Source organism: Protopterus annectens, chromosome 16.part0 (genome assembly GCF_019279795.1).
Source record: "Protopterus annectens isolate FY-2018-M chromosome 16.part0, PAN1.0, whole genome shotgun sequence".
NCBI lineage: Eukaryota > Metazoa > Chordata > Ceratodontiformes > Protopteridae > Protopterus > Protopterus annectens.
Window position 1 is genome coordinate 516268182 of NC_056750.1, and position 19347 is coordinate 516287528.

At 39.6% G+C, this 19347-nt stretch overlaps 1 protein-coding gene across 1 annotated transcript in view; it reads left to right on the forward strand.

The window, feature by feature from the left end:
• The window catches only part of GLE1 (GLE1 RNA export mediator), a 1828321-nt gene extending 1810798 nt beyond the window's left edge, over nucleotides 1-17523 (forward strand). Inside the window, exon 16 of the mRNA XM_044058440.1 lies at nucleotides 16017-17523. Coding sequence (XP_043914375.1) covers nucleotides 16017-16085 — 69 coding nt within the window. The 3' untranslated portion in view covers nucleotides 16086-17523. The remainder of the gene's footprint in view (nucleotides 1-16016) is intronic.
• The last annotated feature ends 1824 nt before the right edge of the window (nucleotides 17524-19347 follow it).

Genomic DNA, 19347 nt, shown 5'->3' on the forward strand with positions numbered 1-19347 from the left:
TGTTTTATACCCCTGACAACCTGACGTCATGGAAGAGGAGACAGCAACTGACACAGGACCCAAGACTTTGTTATTCATGCCGACTGAGGGCAACCTGCCAGCAGATTACCCAAATGTAATGACTGCAACAGTGAATACACGAACATCTACATTTATGGTAAGTGTACACAACTGTACTTTATTTGTCTTCAGTTCATTGATCTACTGTTATAAGATGTCCTTCCATTTCACTGTTGTAGTATTCGTAACGTCAGAGATCCCCTGCCTAGGTCAGCCTGGCATCCAGCCAGTATACCAAAGCCTTAGGCTGCTTTATGGTACACCATACATCACACATATGCTCCTCACGTAGCATAGAGCATAAAGGTGACGTCCAGATACACCATCCTCAGAACTACTTTGCCACCAGTCTGAATGCCATCTCTTGTTCGTCGGTCTGAACACCTACTTTCAGTTGCAGGTTTCACTGAGACGTTGCAGATAAGTGCCCCATTGGAGTTCCTTTTTACATGTCTTTTTGTTGCTTGCGGGTTTCATGTCAACCAAAAAGGGTAAATGCCAGTATGGGAGACATATTCCCCATAAAGACAACCACAAAGTGTCTGTTTTTGCCTTGACGCCTCGCACGACCATATGTCCTGTTCCATCTGTCTGGCCTTTATACCAAAAACTTTGCATAGTAGACTTTCTTCTCTGGCGCTGTATCTTGAGAATCAGTGACTTAAACTTCTCACGAAAGATACTATAGAGGAGCCTTCCTGACCCAAGGGACAGCCGTCAGAGAAGAAGGCCAAGAAGCCCAGGATGGAGTATTATGCTGTTCAGCCTCTGCCGGACATTTCTGCTGAGGTGAGCGAATGCCTGGAGGTTCACACGGCTTTGTTGTTGGATTCCTGTACTGCGACTGGGTTGGAGGATTCTGGGATCTGGCTTTAGGCATGTCTGAGGAGGCTTTGCAGACATCTGGTTTGGATGTTCAGGGGAACCACACTGTATCATTTCTGAGGAACACTGGGGGGGGGTGTTACCCATATTTTATTCAGAGAAAAAGTTCCTACTACTGATATTAAATGCCATCCTGGGTCGGAGCCTTCCAAGTTTAATAAGGCAGACATCCCATTAAAGAACAGAATACTAAACATATTTCTGCCCCACAGGATCCACAGAGTGAGTGGCAGGCCTTTGCTTAGGGTTTGTTTAGTGATTTGAAGCCATTGAAACTTCTCAGTGTGTTTTGGTTCCAGCTCCACCTTGGTCCGCTAATTCCCTTAAAAGACCCAGGGAACAGGATTCCTGTGAGGAAGAGTTTGATTTTGATGAGGAATCCCTTGCTTACTCTGAAATTCCTTCTCCTTTGCGTGATGAATCAGAGAAAGAGAATCTAAGTTGTGACGCTTCCCTTTTGAAGAAATTTCTTTTCTGTACACAAACACCAGGATGATGGAGTTCTTTAAATGGGATTGTTTGGTGAAGCTGCTGATTTAAGTCCCTCCAGGATAAGGTAACAGCTTTACAGGAACTCAAACATGTATTTGTTCTCCTGTTTCTAAATTTCAGAGAAACTACCCCAATAAGCCAGCCTTTGTTCACAGGCAAATCTCTTCCTCATCTTAAGGACAAAAATGGTGGCACATGGGCTCCTGCTGCTAAGGCTACTCAGACTTTAGGACCTCAGAAGTCTTCCTTTCCAGATAAACCAGATGCTGTCTATTCTTCCCAGCCACTTCCTTCTATCTGTTCGGCTCTCTCTCCTTGTTTGGCTAAAAATTACTCCAGATTCCTGGGTTCTGTCTATTATTTGCCAGGGGTGTTTCATGATTAGGACATCCTTTCACCTTTTGATGGGTATTCCTCAGCCACCTTGGGAACAACTGTCCTTTTTCCCAGAGGTGCTTCGGGACCTTTTCACTCTGGGTACTATTCAAGAGGTGCCTGTGTCCCAAAGTGGGATGGGGTTTTACTCCAGGATGTTTCTAGAACCTAGAAAGGAGGGTACTTGGAGACCAATTCTAGACCTGTCTCACCTAAACACTTTTCTGAAGATGCTGTACCACATCCAAGAAACCAGCGACACCTTTTCCAAAAAATCTGTTTAATTTCACAGCGAATTAATTATAAAAAGCACAATGAAAAAAGCTTCAATAGTTGATCTCTCTAAACTATCAATTTCCCCTTTATGTACCAAATTAAAATGATCTGCTACTGGGCTATTGATTTTTTTTTATTCTTTATATCCCTGACATGCTCCTCAATTCTCTCACTTAAACTCCTTTTGCTTTCACCTATATAAAAACAATTACATGAACATTTTATTGCATAAATTATGCCTTTCGTTGTACAAGTAAAACATTCTTGTGTTTGAAATTTTTTTCCATTAATATAATAAAACATAGGTACTACATATTTGCAAATAGAACATTTGCCACAGGGAATAGTACCCTGTCTTCTTGTACTAACTCTCATCAATTCTTTTGGTCTATGATATCTACTATGTACTAAGAAATCTTTTATATTACGTCCCCTTTGATAAGATGTTCTTAATTCTATTTCCGATAAACTACATGCTTGTTTCCTAATTATTTTCCAATATTCTCTTAATACTTTACTAAATCTATCTGAAAAAACTGTATATTTAGAAACAAAAAATATGCTGCTATTCTCTTTAACCAATTTCTTGTTACTACTATAACCCTTATTATTCCCATCGCTTCTAGTATTATAATTTTCATAAATCTTCATATAGCTATCCATTATTTGTTCATCACCTCTATCTAAGAACATTCTCATGGCTTTTATTGCCTCAGATTTGAAATAATTTACATTACTACACAGTCTTCTAATTTTTAATAGTTCTCCATATGGTATGGAGGCTAAAGTCTGTGGAGGATGACAGCTGGTTGCTTGTAACATTAAATTCTGCTGATCAAATTTTCTGTGTATTTTAGTTTTAATTTTCTCTCTATTTATACCAACAATAGTAATATAGAGAAAATTAACTTTCAAGCCAACCTGCGCTTGATCATATTTAATTCCAAATCTATTTTTGTTCATACACTCTAAAAACTCATCTACCTCTTCTATACCATTATAACATATGAAAATGAAGTCGTCTATAAACCTATAATAATTTTTTACATATTTTTGAAAAAAGGCACTTCTGTATATGTGGGTACTTTCCAAATATCCCATAAGCATGTTTGCATACATTGGGGCAAACGCTGCCCCCATAGCTGTGCCTTGTTTTTGTTGATAAAGACTCCCCTCAAATTCAAATATGTTCTTATTTAAACAAAAATCAACTAATTCTTTAATATATTGTGTTCTAGGATAATCTCCTAGAAAGAATTGTATAGCTTCTAGTCCATATTTATGCTGGATATTAGTATATAAACTGGTTACATCTACTACTATGAAATACATATTTTCTAACCATTTGATGTTTTTAACCCTATCCAAAAAGTCAAAAGAATCTTTAATAAATGATGGAAGTTTAATTACTTCCTTAAGCAACACTTCATGCAAAAGACATGCCAGGTTATGTGTAAAATTTCCCATGGCCGAAACTATAGGACAACCAGGAGGTTGTCGTAAGTTCTTATGAATTTTTGGCACAAACAAAAATTTTGCAACTGTATTCTCATTATTTATAAAATTCTTGCTTGCTTCCGATGATAAAAAATAATGTAACCTTACTCCTTTATTTATCAATACCTTGAATTCTTTTAAAGCCTGGTCCAAGATAGTAATATTCACCTTTCTATAAACTTCTTAATTATTTAAATGTTGCATACACATTTCATAATACATAGAGGAATTCATAACAACTAATTTTCCCCCTTTATCCGAGGGTTTAAAAACAATGTTATCATTCCTTCCTAGTTGTTTCAGTTTATGCCATTCATTTCTTGATAAATTATATCTTTTCTCAGTGTTATTAAATTCACACAATTCTTTTTCAGCTATAAGATTCATAGCATTATTAAATCTTTGAATATTAACATTTTTAAATGGTGGCATAAAAGTACTTTTGGTAGATATTGTGCTAGTATCAAACATAACATATGCATTATTTTCTACATCTGAATCACAAGAATAAAAAACTATTATCACTAGATGAATCAGTATTTTCACTAGTCGTATTCATGTAATATGTCTTATTATTAAAAAAATATTCTTTTAAATGCATTTTTCGAACTAATCTAAAAAGTTCCATTTTAATTTCATGCATTCTAGGGAAAGCAGTAGAAACAAATTTTAACCCCTTCTGTAAAACAGACATTTCATCATTATCAAATTCATAATTTGATAAATTAGAAACATAAGAGTCCAACATTTCATGTTCAGTCTGCAAATTCACAACTGTATGCAATACCTGTTCAGTTAGTCCATCTACTTCGCTTATATGGACCCTGGCCTTGGTCCCTCTGATTACCATGTCCTTGCCATACTCGTTTTCTGTCGCCAAATTTTGCTGTACCTGGTTCATGAAAATTAGATCGAAAAGATTCCGTGTTACCAGGTCTAGGTAAGGGGGGATATTCTCGAGCTACATATTCCTCTTCTTCCACCTAAGATGCTCCACTTTCTACAGAGTGTGTGCTGCGGTTATGTTTGTTGCTTCTGAAAACTAACTTTGCGATATTTAGTTTGTAAATTAGATGACAAAATGAAAGCCTTATTCTTTTCATAATCATGCAAGTCTCTTTGTAACTTGTTCTTCTTTCTGTGTATTAATTCTTTCTCATAAGAAGCTAGGCGTTCATTAATACTCACCAAGAATGTCTCCAAAGCCGAATCAGAGGTGGTTTTTAACCACTTCCTCGCACATTCTCTTAGTCTCTTCCAGTATTTTATTTCTCTTATAGTTGTCTCTATCTATTAAAATAGAGACCCATTCCATGCTACACCTATGGGCTGCAGCTATCCACCTATCTTGGAACCGTTGTTCCTGCTGCTCCGAAAGTTCAAATGGAGCAGAAGGACTTGTGATGGCTGTCAGCCCTCTAGGGGTAATTTGCAAATCCTGATACCTTTGTAAACTATTTAAATTATAGAAAGTGGCAGTCTCTTTAAACAGTAACTTTTCTAATTGGGAGCAAAGTTCTTGTGCTCCAGGAAAAGCTGACAATTCTGTCTGCTTACCTACTGGCGCAAATGGATAAGTAGTAGTCCTGAACCTGGTTTCCTCCCATTTTTTAAAAGCATTATTCTGTTTATTAGAGTGTTGCTCTCCCAAACCACAATTCTGTTGATTATTCATTACATCGCCATTGTTCGTTACCATTCTCAAGTCAGCAAGAACATTAACAGTATCATTCCTTTGAGTAAATTCCAACCCCGCTTCACGAAAAATACGGGGTAAGGAAGGAAACGAGTCACTGGTCATGTTGTATTATAACCACTTCAGATTAGAAACTGCTGTACCACATACAAGAAACCAGCGACACCTTTTCCAAAAAATCTGTTTAATTTCACAGCGAATTAATTATAAAAAGCACAATGAAAAAAGCTTCACCAGTTGATCTCTCTAAACTATCAATTTCCCCTTTATGTACCGAATTAAAATGATCTGCTACTGGGCTATTAATTTTTTTATCCTTTATATCCCTGACATGCTCCTAAATTCTCTCACTTAAACTCCTTTTGCTTTCACCTATATAAAAACAATTACATGAACATTTTATTGCATAAATTATGCCTTTCGTTGTACAAGTAAAACATTCTTGTGTTTGAAATTTTTTTCCATTAATATAATAAAACATAGGTACTACATATTTGCAAATAGAACATTTGCCACAGGGAATAGTACTCTGTCTTCTTATACTAACTCTCATCAATTCTTTTGGTCTATGATATCTACTATGTACTAAGAAATCTTTTATATTACGTCCCCTTTAGTGAAGATGCCCACTTTTCAAATGTTGTCCCTTCAGACTTTGTTCCCTGATGTTCTTCGTGTTTCACTGTTGCAGTCATTACATTTGGGTTATCTGCTTGCAGTAGCCCTCATTTGGCCTGATTAACAAAGTCTTGGGTCCTGCGTCGGATGCTGTCCCTTCTTCCATGACCTCAAGTCGTCAGGGATATAAAACATGCAGCTGACGCCATTACATTAGTCTTTCTTGCTGTGCAGTGCCCGAAGAAGAAGCAGTTCGCAAGTGCCAGTCGGCCGACTCCTGAAATTTTCGTTTTCGAGTTTCAGAACCGAAGTCTTCAACTAAAGCTAAGTACCCCATTGGGGAAACTTTTTCTTGCTCCTTACCGATGTCAGTAAATGTTAATAATTGCATTACTTGTGGAAAGCAAATACCTCACAAAGATTTTCATTCGTACTGTATTCCTTGCCCTGGGCCCTGACCACAACGTACCTTGCTGTCGGTTTTGTGCTTTATTTAATCAGCACACTATCCATCGTCGGTATATTTTCGCCTCTAAATATTTCGTTTCTCGGTTTAATTATCCAGAAATGCCGTCGGTTAGCCATCCAACTACCGGGATTCCGAAAAAACGCAAAGATAAACACAGAGACAGGCCGCCTAGGTCCAAAGCTGCTGATGACTCTTCTCCTAAGCCATTCGCCAGTTCGCCGGTACTCAGTAAGGTGCTTTTGCAGCCCCTGATACCCGCTACTTCTGATTTGCATACCTCTACTGAGACCCATTCAGAGTCCGGTATGCCAAGAGATGCTTCAACTGTGGAGCCTGCGGATGTCTCTACCTTGGATGGGTCCGGAGCAGCTGTGCAGGCAGTGGCATCTGAGGGTGTATTCAGGCCTATGGACTTGCATATTAAACCGACGCCTCCTTCTTCATTTAGGCCTAAATCTTGAACCATGCCTAAGAAACTGATGCCCAGGCCGCATGCTCAGGCCTCTATGCCTAAAATAACAAATCAGAATGGCTGAAGATCTTATAACTTTAATTAGGGAAAGCCAACCTCCCCCTTCTAAGAGACCTAGGACTGAAGTTGTTTATGAATCTTCTGACCAGGATTCTGATTTTTCTGATGATCTGGATTTGCCCTTATTTGCTTATGAGGATTCTGATGCAGAGGACTCCATTCCCTCTGCTTCCCCTCCAGAGGATTTTTCTTGTGGGGAAACCTTACATACTCTTAAGGGAGCATTTCCAATGGGAAAGCCAGGATTTTTCTGATTCAAAAAAGAGGCTTTAGGGATTTCTTACTCCTGCCTCAGTGTGGCCCCTGATTCTTTGCCTCCTGCTCCCAGAAAACCTGACAGATATTACAGGGTTCCTGATTCACACAAGTTTCTTTTTAAAAATCCTATTGCGGATCCAGGGACTATTTCACAGGGACCCAAGGGCATTAAGGCTTCTACTGCTAAAAAAATCCTACCCCTTCTGATAGAGACTCCAGGGCGCTTGATAGATGGGGTAAGAAGGTTTACACTTCTGCAACCTTGGCCATTAGGGCTTTAAAATGCCAGTTTCATATGTTAAAGTATCAACAACATGTTATTGGGTTGCTTAAACAGAAAATGATGTTGATTCCTGACTGTGCTGAAAATAAAGAATTACATGATTTAATGCATTCTGCTGAACAGGTTGGTAAACATACTTTGCAATGTGGATTTGATTCATTAGAGGCCTCTTGCAGGGCTGCTGTTACTGGGTCTGTGCTCAGAAGGCATGCTTGGCTTAAGGAGCAATCTTTGCCTGATCATGTTAAAGCTAAACTGTTGGATGCTCCCTTAAATCAGGACCGCCTGTTTGGCAACAAAGCTGAGGAAGTTCTTAAAAAGATGGAAGATAAAGCTAAATCTATGCAAACTGTTAAAGATTTCTTGCAAGTTCAGCCTCCTAGATGTAGTAGGCATTGGCCCTCTAAGAATTGGTCCTTTCCAGCCCCTTCCAGGCCTTCTTAAGCCAAACCCAGGCAGCAGAAACCCCAGATTTCAGTCCCAGGGGACACACAAGACTAAGCAGTGGGGGATTTCCGCACCCAAATCTTGGAGTAGTAAAACTCCCCCCTATGGAAAACTGTCTCAATGACTTGCTTTTAAAACTTCCAAGCACTTCCCAACTGAATGCTCCTTTAGGCAGAAAGATTGGTCTGCAGGCCAAAAACTGGGAACTCATTACCCAGGACAAATGGGTTTTAAATATAGTGTCCCAAGGATACAGATTTCACTTCCACACGTTACCAACACCAAGCAGGTGGCCATATCTACCCCCAAATCAGTGGGCAGAGGCCCAAAATCAAGTTCTTTCTCTCTTAAGCATGGGGGCTATTCAGTTGGTACTAGAAGACGAAAAGGGACAAGGTTTCTATTCAAGACTTTTTCTGGTACCCAGAAAAGGCAGTACATGGCGTCCTGTCCTGGACCTTTCTACTCTAAACATCTTTCTGGTGAATCCAAAATTCAAAATGCTGACTCTTCATCAGCTGCTTCCTATGCTAGGCAAAGATGCATGGTTGGCAACACTAGACTTAAAAGAAGCATACCTGCACATCCCTATCAGGGAGTCTTGCAGAAGATACATACGCTTCAAAGCAGGCTACATACACTATCAGTTCTCTGCACTGCCCTTTGGCTTATCTACTGCGCCCAGGGTATTCACAAAGTGCCTAGCTCCAGTCATTGCATTTTGTAGGCAAAGAAATATTCAAATATACCCATACCTGGACGATTGTCTAATTCAGGCAGAAAGCCAGGACATACTTTTGAATCATCTGACCGTTGTTCAAAGGGTGCTGACTTGTCTGGGGGTACACCATAAACGAAAAGAAATCACACCTGGTACCCTGTCAACAAATTATATTCCTGGGAGCAAACTTGAATACAACTTCCCAGATGGCTTTTCTCACGCCAGAGAAACGGATTCATTTGACAACCTACTTCAAACAAGTGCCACAAAAACCCAGCTATCTACAAGGCAAATACTGCAAGCCTTGGGCTTCATGGCCCTTCTGCATTCTTCTAATTCCATATGCAAGGCTGCATATGAGAAAACTACAATGGTATCTCAAAAGCCTATGGTGTTAACATTCACAGGATCTAGAAGCAATGATTCCTGTCATACCTTGCCTACGCCTAGAGTTCCTTTGATGGGCAGAGGCCTGCCACCAAAACAGGGGACTATCATTCACACTACCCCCTGCCGCCCAAACTTTAACAACAGATGCATCAGACTATGCATGGGAGGCTCACCTGGCGGGGAAGTGCATTCAGGGCAAATGGAACCCAAGTCAAATGCACCTGCACATAAATCAAAAGGAAATGTTAACTGTACAGAATGCTCTGACAGCCTTCAAGGACCACATTCTTCCAGGACAACTAATGGTAAAGACGGACAACACCACAGACTAGCCATGGCATTGTGGAAATTAGCCTTGAGCTACCAAGTGAATCTACAAGCTCAATTCCTGCCAGAAAAACTAAATACACTGGCAGACAGACTAAGAAACCTCGTGGACCCACACGAGTGGAAACTGGAACCAAGGATTTTCAACATGTTGACAAGCAAGTGGGGGAGCCCAGATATAGACCTGTTTGCCTCCCCCCAGAACCATCAATTGGACAAATTTTGTACAAGGACTCCCCACAAGCTAGCTTGGAAAGTGGATGCTCTATCCTTCAGCTGGAAAAACCTATCAGTTTATGCCTTTCCTCCTCTGCCTCTTCTCTCCAAGGTGCTACTAAAGATCACACAGGACAAGCCAAGGACTATTTTAATTGCACCAGACTGGCCATGCCAACACTGGTGCCCCCTCTTGCGCAGTGTGTCATGCTTGGCCCCATGGCACCTGCCTCAGACTCCTTCCCTGTTGTCTCAGCAGGAAAAACAGATTCTGCACCCTCAGCTGCAAACCCTGAACCTAGCAGCCTGGCTAATTACCTAATCTCTTTTTTACCATCAATAAATCAGTGATGGATATTTTTAGAGGCAAGGAGGCCTAGTACTAGAAAATCTTATGCTGCAAAATGGAAAAGATTTTGTGCCTGGAATCAATCTCAAGGGATGAGCTCAGCAGTGCCCAATTTACCTCAGATTCTACAATACTTGACTGAGATGCTTCATATGGGCTTGTCCTTTTCCTCCATCAAAATTAATGCCTCAGTCATTTTATCTCATTACAGCACAGAGCCTCCCCTTTTCTCTCATCCACTGTTCAAGCAGTTCCTCAGAGGGGCCAAAAATTTAAGGCCACCCAGGAGAGCACCAACTCCAGCCTGGGACCTTAACTTTGTCTTGGAGAAACTCACTCTTCCTCCTTTCGAGCCAACTGCTACTGCAGATTTAAAATTCCTTTCCTGGAAAACAGCTTTCCTTTTAGCAATCACTTCTGCAAGAAGGGTATCTGAATTACAAGCCCTTATGGCAGTGGAGCCTTTCATCATCTTTCATGCGGACAGGGTGTCCCTTAATCAGTCCATTCATTTGCCCACCTTCTTTCCTAACCCACAGAACAAAGGGGAACGGATACTGTACTCCTTACATGTGCACAGGCAACTTAGATTTTACTTGGACAGGACTAAACCTCAAAGGAAATCTGAACAACTGCTGGTGGCATTTGCTGCAGGGACAGAGGGGAAAGCTATTTCAAAGCAAACCATTTCAAAATGGATAGGCCACTGCATTCATTTCTGCTATAAGCACCATGGAAAACCTATCCCACAGGGCATCAGACTCCATTCAACCAGGGCTGCATCTACCTTCACAGCCTTTCTCAAGGGCGTTCCTACCAGGGACATACTAGAAGCTGCTACCTGGAGTTGTGTACATACTTTCACCAAGCATTATCATTTGCCAATTTTCTCTAAATCCAGAGCTGGCTTTGCCACTGCAGTCTTTCAGGGTCTTATAGCTGGTCCTACTTCTATTTAAATTCCTCCTCCCAACCATAGCTTTGGGAATCTACCCAAATGTAATGACTGCAACAGTGAAACACGAAGAACATAATACAGTTGTGTACACTACCATAAATGTAGATGTTCGAGTGTATTCACTGTTGCAGTCCTGGTTACCCTCCCTCCAGCCCCCTTTCTTCTTTTGGCTATACCTCTACTCTCTCTTACTATGCTCAAAAAGCTTTTTGGTGTATTTGCTTTTTTGATGGGGGTATATCCTTGTAATTATAGATTTAATTGCTTCCCATTAGGGGGGGCACTTGACATCTGGGGCAAGAAAAATTGATGTAATGGCATCAGCTGCATGTTTTATACCCCTGACGACCTGACGTCATGGAACAGTGAATACACTCGAACATCTACATTTATGGTAAGTGTACAAAACTGTACTTTTTGCTTACTCAGGCTTATAGGATCTCTCTTGATCTCAAGGATGCTTATCTCCATATTCCAGTCCATCCCCTTTTCAGGAAGTTTTTGCATTTCTCTGTTGCTTCCTGGCATTTTCTGTTCTCTGCTTTGCCCTTTGGCCTTTCTACTGCCCCAAGAGGATTCACCAGATGCCACACTCCTGTGATTGCTCTTTGCAGGGTTCAGGTGTTCCAAGTATTTCCCTTCTTGGACGATCTGCTGTTTCAGGTATCCTCCCCAGAGATCCTGTTGCAAAATCTCCATTTTGCCATCTGTGTTATTCAGAGCCTGGGGTTTACAATGAACTTCGGAAAGTTTTCTCTGACTCCTTCTCAGGACCATGTTTTTCTTGGTTGCAGGATTCAGGCGGTGCCTTTGCTGGCATCCCTGCCTCCTCCCAAGTCCTTGACTCTCACCTTCTTTTTTCAAGCTCTTCTTCCTTTGGCTTCCATTACAGCCAAGGAGTTTCTGAGAGCTCTGGACTTCATGGCATCCACCATCCCTATGCTCCCTCTGGCTAAACTTCACGAGGAAGTTTAAATGGTTACTGAAGTCAGTTTGGCTTCAGCATGCTCATCAACTAGAATTTGTAGCTCCTGTTCTACCTTGCTTCAAGAAGGAACTCCATTGGTGGATCCAACAGCCCTTAAATCCAAGGCTCCCTTTTCATTCCCCTCTTCCGTCTCAGGAGCAGTTCACAAATGTTTCAGATAATGGATGGGGAGCAGCTTTTGGCTCCCTAAAGGTGCACGGGGGTCTGGTCTCCTCTTCAACAATAGAAGCACTTCCATGTGAGAGATGAGAGCCCTTCTGCTTGCTCTTAAGGATTTTCATCCTCTCTTCTCCATGGGACCTGTCAAGGTGTTCACAGACACCACAGTGATGTGGTATGTAAACAAGCAGGGGGGAACAAGATCTTTTCTTCTTTGCTGGTTGGCACTCTTGGTGTTGGACCTTGCTGTCCAGTTTCAAGTGACTCTTCAGGCAGTTTACATTTCCTCAGGTCAAAACATTATGGCAGACACTCTGAGCAGGTCCTTAACTCAGTCCCACGAATGGATGCTTCACAGGGATGTGTTTCTGGACATTGTCCACCAGTGGGGTGGTACTCAGCCTCCCTTCTGAATAGACAACTTCCTCTGTTTTGTGCTAGCTTCCCAGATCCTGTGGTGTGGAAGTTGGACGCCCTGTCTTTTCCTTGAAATGGGATGTTTCTTATGCTTTCCTTCATCCCCTCATTCTGAAAGCCCTGGTCAAAATTCAACAGGATGCCCCCAAAATCTTGCTGGTGACTCCCTTTTGTCCAAGGCAGCATTGATTCCTCCTGCATTTAGCCAAGAGCAGTCATTACAAGTTACCTCACAGGGTCGACCTACTCCAAAAAGACAAGGGATCTCTCATCCATCCCCACTTGTTCACTGACTATGTGCGTGATAGGATTTTTATTCCATATAGACACCTTTTTTTTTTCCTGAGGACATGCTTAGGATTCTGCAGGAGGCCAGGAAACCCAATACTAGGACACCCTACTTATCCAAATGGAGGAGATATTCTGTTTAGTGTCTTTCTTGTAACCTGGATCCTATTTCTGTGGATGTTTCTTTGGTTTTCTATTATCTGTGTGAATTGCTCAATGCTGGGTTGTCGTATTCTTCTGTTAAGGCCCACTAATTGTCTCTCTGCTTGTCTGCCTTAATCTCTTCCTTCAGCTTCTAGGTTTGAAGCTAAACAATTCCTTAAAGGCGTCCTTCATATTAGGCCTCCAAGGAAGCCTGTTTCTCCTCCCTGGGATCTTAATTTTGTTTTGGAGAAATTGACTCCTTTTGAGCCTGTAGCTTCAGCCTCCTTGCAGCATTGCTCTTGGAAGACTGTTTTTTTTAGCCCTTCTGCCAGATGGGTGTCTGAGCTTCAAGCCATTATGGTTTGTCGCCCCTCTTTTGTTTCATAAGTACAGGGTTTCCTTGCGTATTAATTCATTGTATGCCCAAGGTAGTGAATGAGTTGTCCCTTAATCAGTCTATTCATTTGCTGTCTTTTTTCCCTTCATAATCTGCTAGTGAGAAGATGCTGCACACATTAGATGTGAGTAGACGACTCAGATTTTATTTGGATGAGACTAAGACTATTGGGAAATCTGATCAGCTCCTTTCATCTCAGGTCCTTGAGATTAGCTGTCTCCAAGCATACTATTTTTTCTGCACTTCAAAAGCTGTTTGCTGTTCTTTTCATGGTGAGAGCCTTCCTTTTTCTGTAAAGACTCATTCTACAAGAGCTGTGGCTTCTGTTGCTTTTTTCAAGGGTTTAGATGCTAACTCTATTTGTGAGGTAGCTATCTGGACTTCTGTGCATACTTTTACCAAGCACTACAAGTTGGATGGAATTTCCAGAGCTAGACCTGGTTTTGCTAGGGCCATCATTCATGGCTTACTAGAGAGCTCTGCTTGGCCTTTCATCCTCCCAAGTTTCGTCCTGAGCCTTGGCACTATCCTTAATGTTATGAATACTGCAGCAGTAAAATGGAAGGACCAAGTACAGTTGTGTAAAATTTTATCATAACAATAGATGTCATTCTCTTCATTGTTGCAGTATTCACTCCTTCTCTCCTCCCCTGATCCATTTCTCTTCTGGATGTACTGGTTACTGCTTGATTTTCCTTGGACTGGCATTCCTACTGGGGCTTTCAGTTCTGAGGATGGTATGTCCGGACGTCACCTGTATGCCCTACGCTACACAAGAAGCATCCGTGTGACACACTAGTACCTTAAAGCAGCCTAAGGCTTTGGTATACTGGCCGGATGTTGGGCTGCTCTAAGCAGGGGGGATCCCTAATGTCATGAATACTGTAACAGTGAAGAGAAGGACATCTAGCATTATGGTAAGATTTTACAGAATTATACTTTCACTTATACACTTGTACTTTTGGGCATATGTGTCGAAAAGCAGATGATCTAGTGAAAACTTTGGGACAGATCGGAAGAAGGCGAGAGGAAATAAGGGTGTCTGTCAGAGGTAGATTGCTTGGGAGGAAACCTGCGACAGTCAGGTATAACTATCAAAGAAGGTAAGAGTGTGTTTGAATTGAGAAAGATGGAGACAGTTAACAAGACATGGGGGTTGATTATGAAGATGATTCAGAGCAAAGCAGAATGTAAGAAAATGTACTATTGTTCGTGAGTCTCGATGCAGCAAAAGTTTTCAGTCGAGTTACCCGGGATTTTATGGGTAGGGCAGTGGAAGCATTTGCATTCTGGATAAGTGTAATAGGGTAATTAGAATATATGAAGTTTGGGGATCCATTTCCAAGAAACTATTTTTGAACAGAGGAAAAAAGTAGGGGCATCCCTTTTTCTTTTTTGTTATTTTGAGCCATTGGCAAAGAAAGTAAGGGACTCAAATTTGAGGATATAACTGGTGTAGTGATTAAGTAAAGTTAGTTTTTTTTTTTTTGCATAATAAATTCAGAAAAGGCACTTTGTTGTTGTGGAACATTTTGAGAGAGTTTCAGGTCTTTTCATGATGCAAAATTAATTAAGATAAAACAAAGGATTTAGCAGTAAACTATGTACCCACAGACTGGTTCAGCAATACACATATTTTTAGGGACACAATAAGATGAAGTATTTCTATTAAGGATGAAAAGGGATTCTGTTATGACAGCTAAGGATATGTGGAAAGAGGCAAAAAAATATTTCAAAAACTGAGAAACTGGATGCTGCTGTTTGCAAGCAGTGTAACTATGTAGTCCCTTTAGTTTTATGTACAGGTCAGATATAATTTCATTAAGCATAGAAGCCATGGAGAATGAATACAGTTGAAGGATTTCATTTTGGAGGAGGAGGTGAAAGCGTTACATGGATTAACTTGATCCTCCAAATACAACAAGGTGTTTTTAAACTGCCTGGTTTGAATGGCCAGTTTAGTGATGCTCAGGGAATGCTTGTATACATAACCCAAGAAGGTGTAAATCATACTGGAAAAGGATGATGATGAAACAGAATGTTAAGTCCGAGAAGTAAGAAAGTTAAATTTTGGATACAAGTCTTTAAGGAGAATAAGAACCATAAAGAATACTACATTCATACATTTGCAGAAATTATTTTAAGAACTAAGCCAACACAAGAATGGAAAAAGAAGTTCTTGCTAATAGGATTGATTGCAAGAAAACTATAGAACAATAAGCAAGAAGACGCTGAAATTTACTGGTGAAAATTGGCAAGGGAACCAAGTATTTGTGACCAAGTTACTAGGGAGGGAAGGGTAATAGAATGGGATGAGGCCACGCAGAAGATTAAACTGCAGGTTAGAGACTGTCTTCCTTACCAAGGTTTCATATCAGAGTAAATGCAAAGAGAAAAGGATGGGGGAGTTTATTATTCTAAGTGAATTTTCTACAAAATGTGACTTCTACTTGTTATATTGAATAGTTAATGTCTACGTCTGTCCCTATGCTGAAAAAAAAAAACGTGTTAGAAAGCGATTGACACTAAACAAAAAAAGTATTTTTTCAGTGGATAAAAACCCGTTTCTAGTAAGAGGAGAAAGGTGGTTCTGCAGCAGTAGACTGATATTTGAAAATTTTGTGGTCATAATGTGTTTCAGTCACATCAGTGGTACTTGCAAACTTCTTGCCTTAAAGATTTATTTTATGACAGTAAAGTATGTAAAACTATGTTGAATATAATTACGTTTTCATGACCATCATTTCTTATGCGTTTGCTTTTATTTATTGCAGAAATGCCTGAAAAGTAAAGACATTCCACTGCCTAAAGGATACCTTAAAGACAGTTTCTGGCAATCATGAAACACTGGGCCAAGGCTTGCAGAACCATTGTAACATCATCTTCATATGTGACTCTTTAGGAAAAATAGTGGCTCTGGACTAATAGAAATAAACCAGTACTACAAAGAAGCATGTTTTACACGCATTTTATGGCCATTTGAGAGAAATGCCTCTTATTTTGTGTTATCTATGCTTGGAACTGGTTTGTTTAACATGAGTTTTTTTTTCCTTTTTTTAATTATAATTTTTAAATAATGTAAATTATCTGACAGTTGAGGCAGTACTATACTTAAGAAAAAATATATATTATTGCCAAAATAATTTTTAAACTTGAATAGGTTTTGAAGTGAAACATTCTGCTTAGAATTTCAAGTGGTTTCCATGGCAGTTTGTCAGAATACGATTTCATCATCATTTGAAAGAAACAGGGTTTCTCTATTAAGACTGTAATGGGATGCAAAGTCCTTTGGATCCTTTAAGTTTTGTAGCCTCTGAAAATCAACACTCATCTGGCTTACATTATTCTCTGGCTTTATTTTAAGACACTGTAGTATGGTATAATTGCTGTATTGAACCATCCTTTTCATAAGAACTTGTTGCAGTTAGGTTCTTTAACAGCCCAAAACTGCAACTGAAATTATATGAAGTGCTGCAATACAGAATCTTCATAGTTTATGAATTAGTCTGAAACACAGTGGAAACCCCCACTTTTTGTCCCATCGTCCTTTTTAAGATTTATTCCACGCAGGCATATCTCTAGATATTTATAAGGTAGCTAGAAGCTCTGCTTGAAATTATATTTCATGATTAATGCAGTTAATGTTTTTGTAGTATTTTAGTGTTAACAGAAAGAAATGGGTTAACTATCAAATGCCACCTTATCCACTAACCCTAAGAAGATTCATGTTAAGTTCCTTGTACCACGGAATTACACAACTTAAGGTAACCCAGCCTGTAAAATGTCTTAATAGATAATGTTTAGAACCATGGTTTGTAACTGTTAATAAGCCTGTGCTATACTGTATTACACTGGGTCTAGTCACACTGTGTCACTGATATCACAGAGTTCTAGAAATAGTTGCAGTACAATGTAATTAAAGGGTGCATGTCATCATCATATCTGCACTGCTTATTTAAAATACTTTCATTTCATGTTTAATGTCCAGTATGGAACTTGGTTGTTTGTCTGCTGTCTGGACACTTTCATAAGAATGTCAGTTTTTATTTATTAGATATTGTTATTAAAAGCAGTATATAATAATACATGCATATATATGGTTTTCCTTTTAAAACAGAAGTGGAAAACAAGAAAACCAGATGTGCAACAGTATTTCCGGTTGATTATTCTATGAATAATTTGTGCACATTAGTATGTGATCATGTGGCCTGATGCATCAAAGCCCATTTGGTCAAGACTGGAAGACCACATGGTTTTATTTCTATTAAAAATATATAAATCACACTAATATGGCAATTTGAGTTTGTTGTGAGCTAAAAAGGCACTAACATTTGTCATTCAGTCTTAATGAACTTTAATCTCTTCTGCTGCATTGAAGTGACCCATATCTGATCACATGTAACTTTCTTTTTTTAACTACTTCATGTATTTTGGGTTTCCAATACTATGTTGAGAATGGACCCCATTCCTAAATCAGGGTGCAGTTATAAAGTTCTTGAGATTAGTATTGCTTCAATCTGTGGTGTTTTCCAAGGGTGTCATCCCAGCATCCGCAATGTACCCAGCTGACTCCTGCTGCAGTTCATATGGTGTTACATAAATTACCAGCATATTTAAGTACAACTAAATTCATTTTTATTAGAGCTGTTGCGTCTACTAATAGTGGAACTGTCTGGATATCGTTCTTCCACATTGCTCTCATTTTTGCTTGCAAATTCTATTTTATGATGGTCTTTCTTGGTATATACTGTAATCCTGGAGTGCAGCAATTTTGTAGCATCTTCAGTAATTAGTGCTACTTTTTTTTCCACTTGAACTATTGTTTCTGTTTTTCTCGACTGTTAGTACTGGATGATCCCGTGCAACGTGAGCTTCATCATTATTGATTATTCTTTTTGTGGTTCATGTTTCCAATGCTTCTCTGCTGCTTCTGTATTGTAATCTTAGCACAATCCCCAGTGCAATGGCCTTGCCATTACTGTGTCTTTTAGTATGCAGACTTTAAGCCATGAGTGTATCACACCCGGGAACAAGATGTGCAACTGCTTGCAGTTCTCCTTTACAGAAACTGCATTTGTCAGTTTCTACCACTTTTTCTATAGACTTTGTAAACCAATGTGTATGCAGCCCACTATCTTGGGCTGACATTACTTGCTTTTCAATTTTTTTTTCTTCAGTAAACATCTTTATTAAATTATCACTAATAATGTGGGCAATCTTACATTTATATAAATGAAAAACGAACATGATTGACACCACTTTAGTTGCAAACATTATACGTTACAAATCGCGTGAACACAATTGTAGTTGCAAACATTATACATCACTTATCTATCCAGTCATTGTCAGTTAAGCATTATATGGCTCATTGAAATCCTGCCTGTTAAACCTCATTCCTTCTCTGCATATATTGTTCTCAAAATTCCATTTTTTTTTTCCTATGTAGTTTGCTCCATCCCTTTTCTGAAGATCCCAATTCCAGTTGTTTTGTCTCTGTTACTGTATTCACTACTTCTAGTAAAGTTGGTGTAGACTTAGATTTAAATTTTCTAGTAATGCCTTTTTGGCAGCCACCATAACTAGAGTCAGCAATGCTTTACTATATCTACACAATTCAGATTCTATGTCTTAGCTCAAAAAAAAAAATCCCCCCAGTCGATCCAATCCGCCCACTCAGTAGCTCCATCAGAACGGTCTACAGAGAATCAGTAAAGTCTGCCAGCTCATTACAGTCCCAAAAAATATGTTCCCAGCCACCTCATTCTTGCCTGTCACACCTCCAGCATTTGCTATCCACCTGAGGAAAAGTTCTTTGGAGTCTGCTTGGGGTATAAAAATATTTATGTAAACACTTCCAAGCAAAGATCCTAAATATTCTAGACTTTGTTGCATATTTGGGAGATGTACATATATCCCCTCATTATCTCTTTGTGAATTGCTTATCCAGTCTTTCTAATCCTTTCTGAGCTCCTCTGATTGATTCTTATAATTATTATGCAATATTTTATATGCTATACTAATTATTCCTTTTTCAATGGCAGCCTCTTGTTCTAGATTTGATTAAAAAACTCTACCAGTGCCAGTCTTTCTTTTATGATTCCCCTA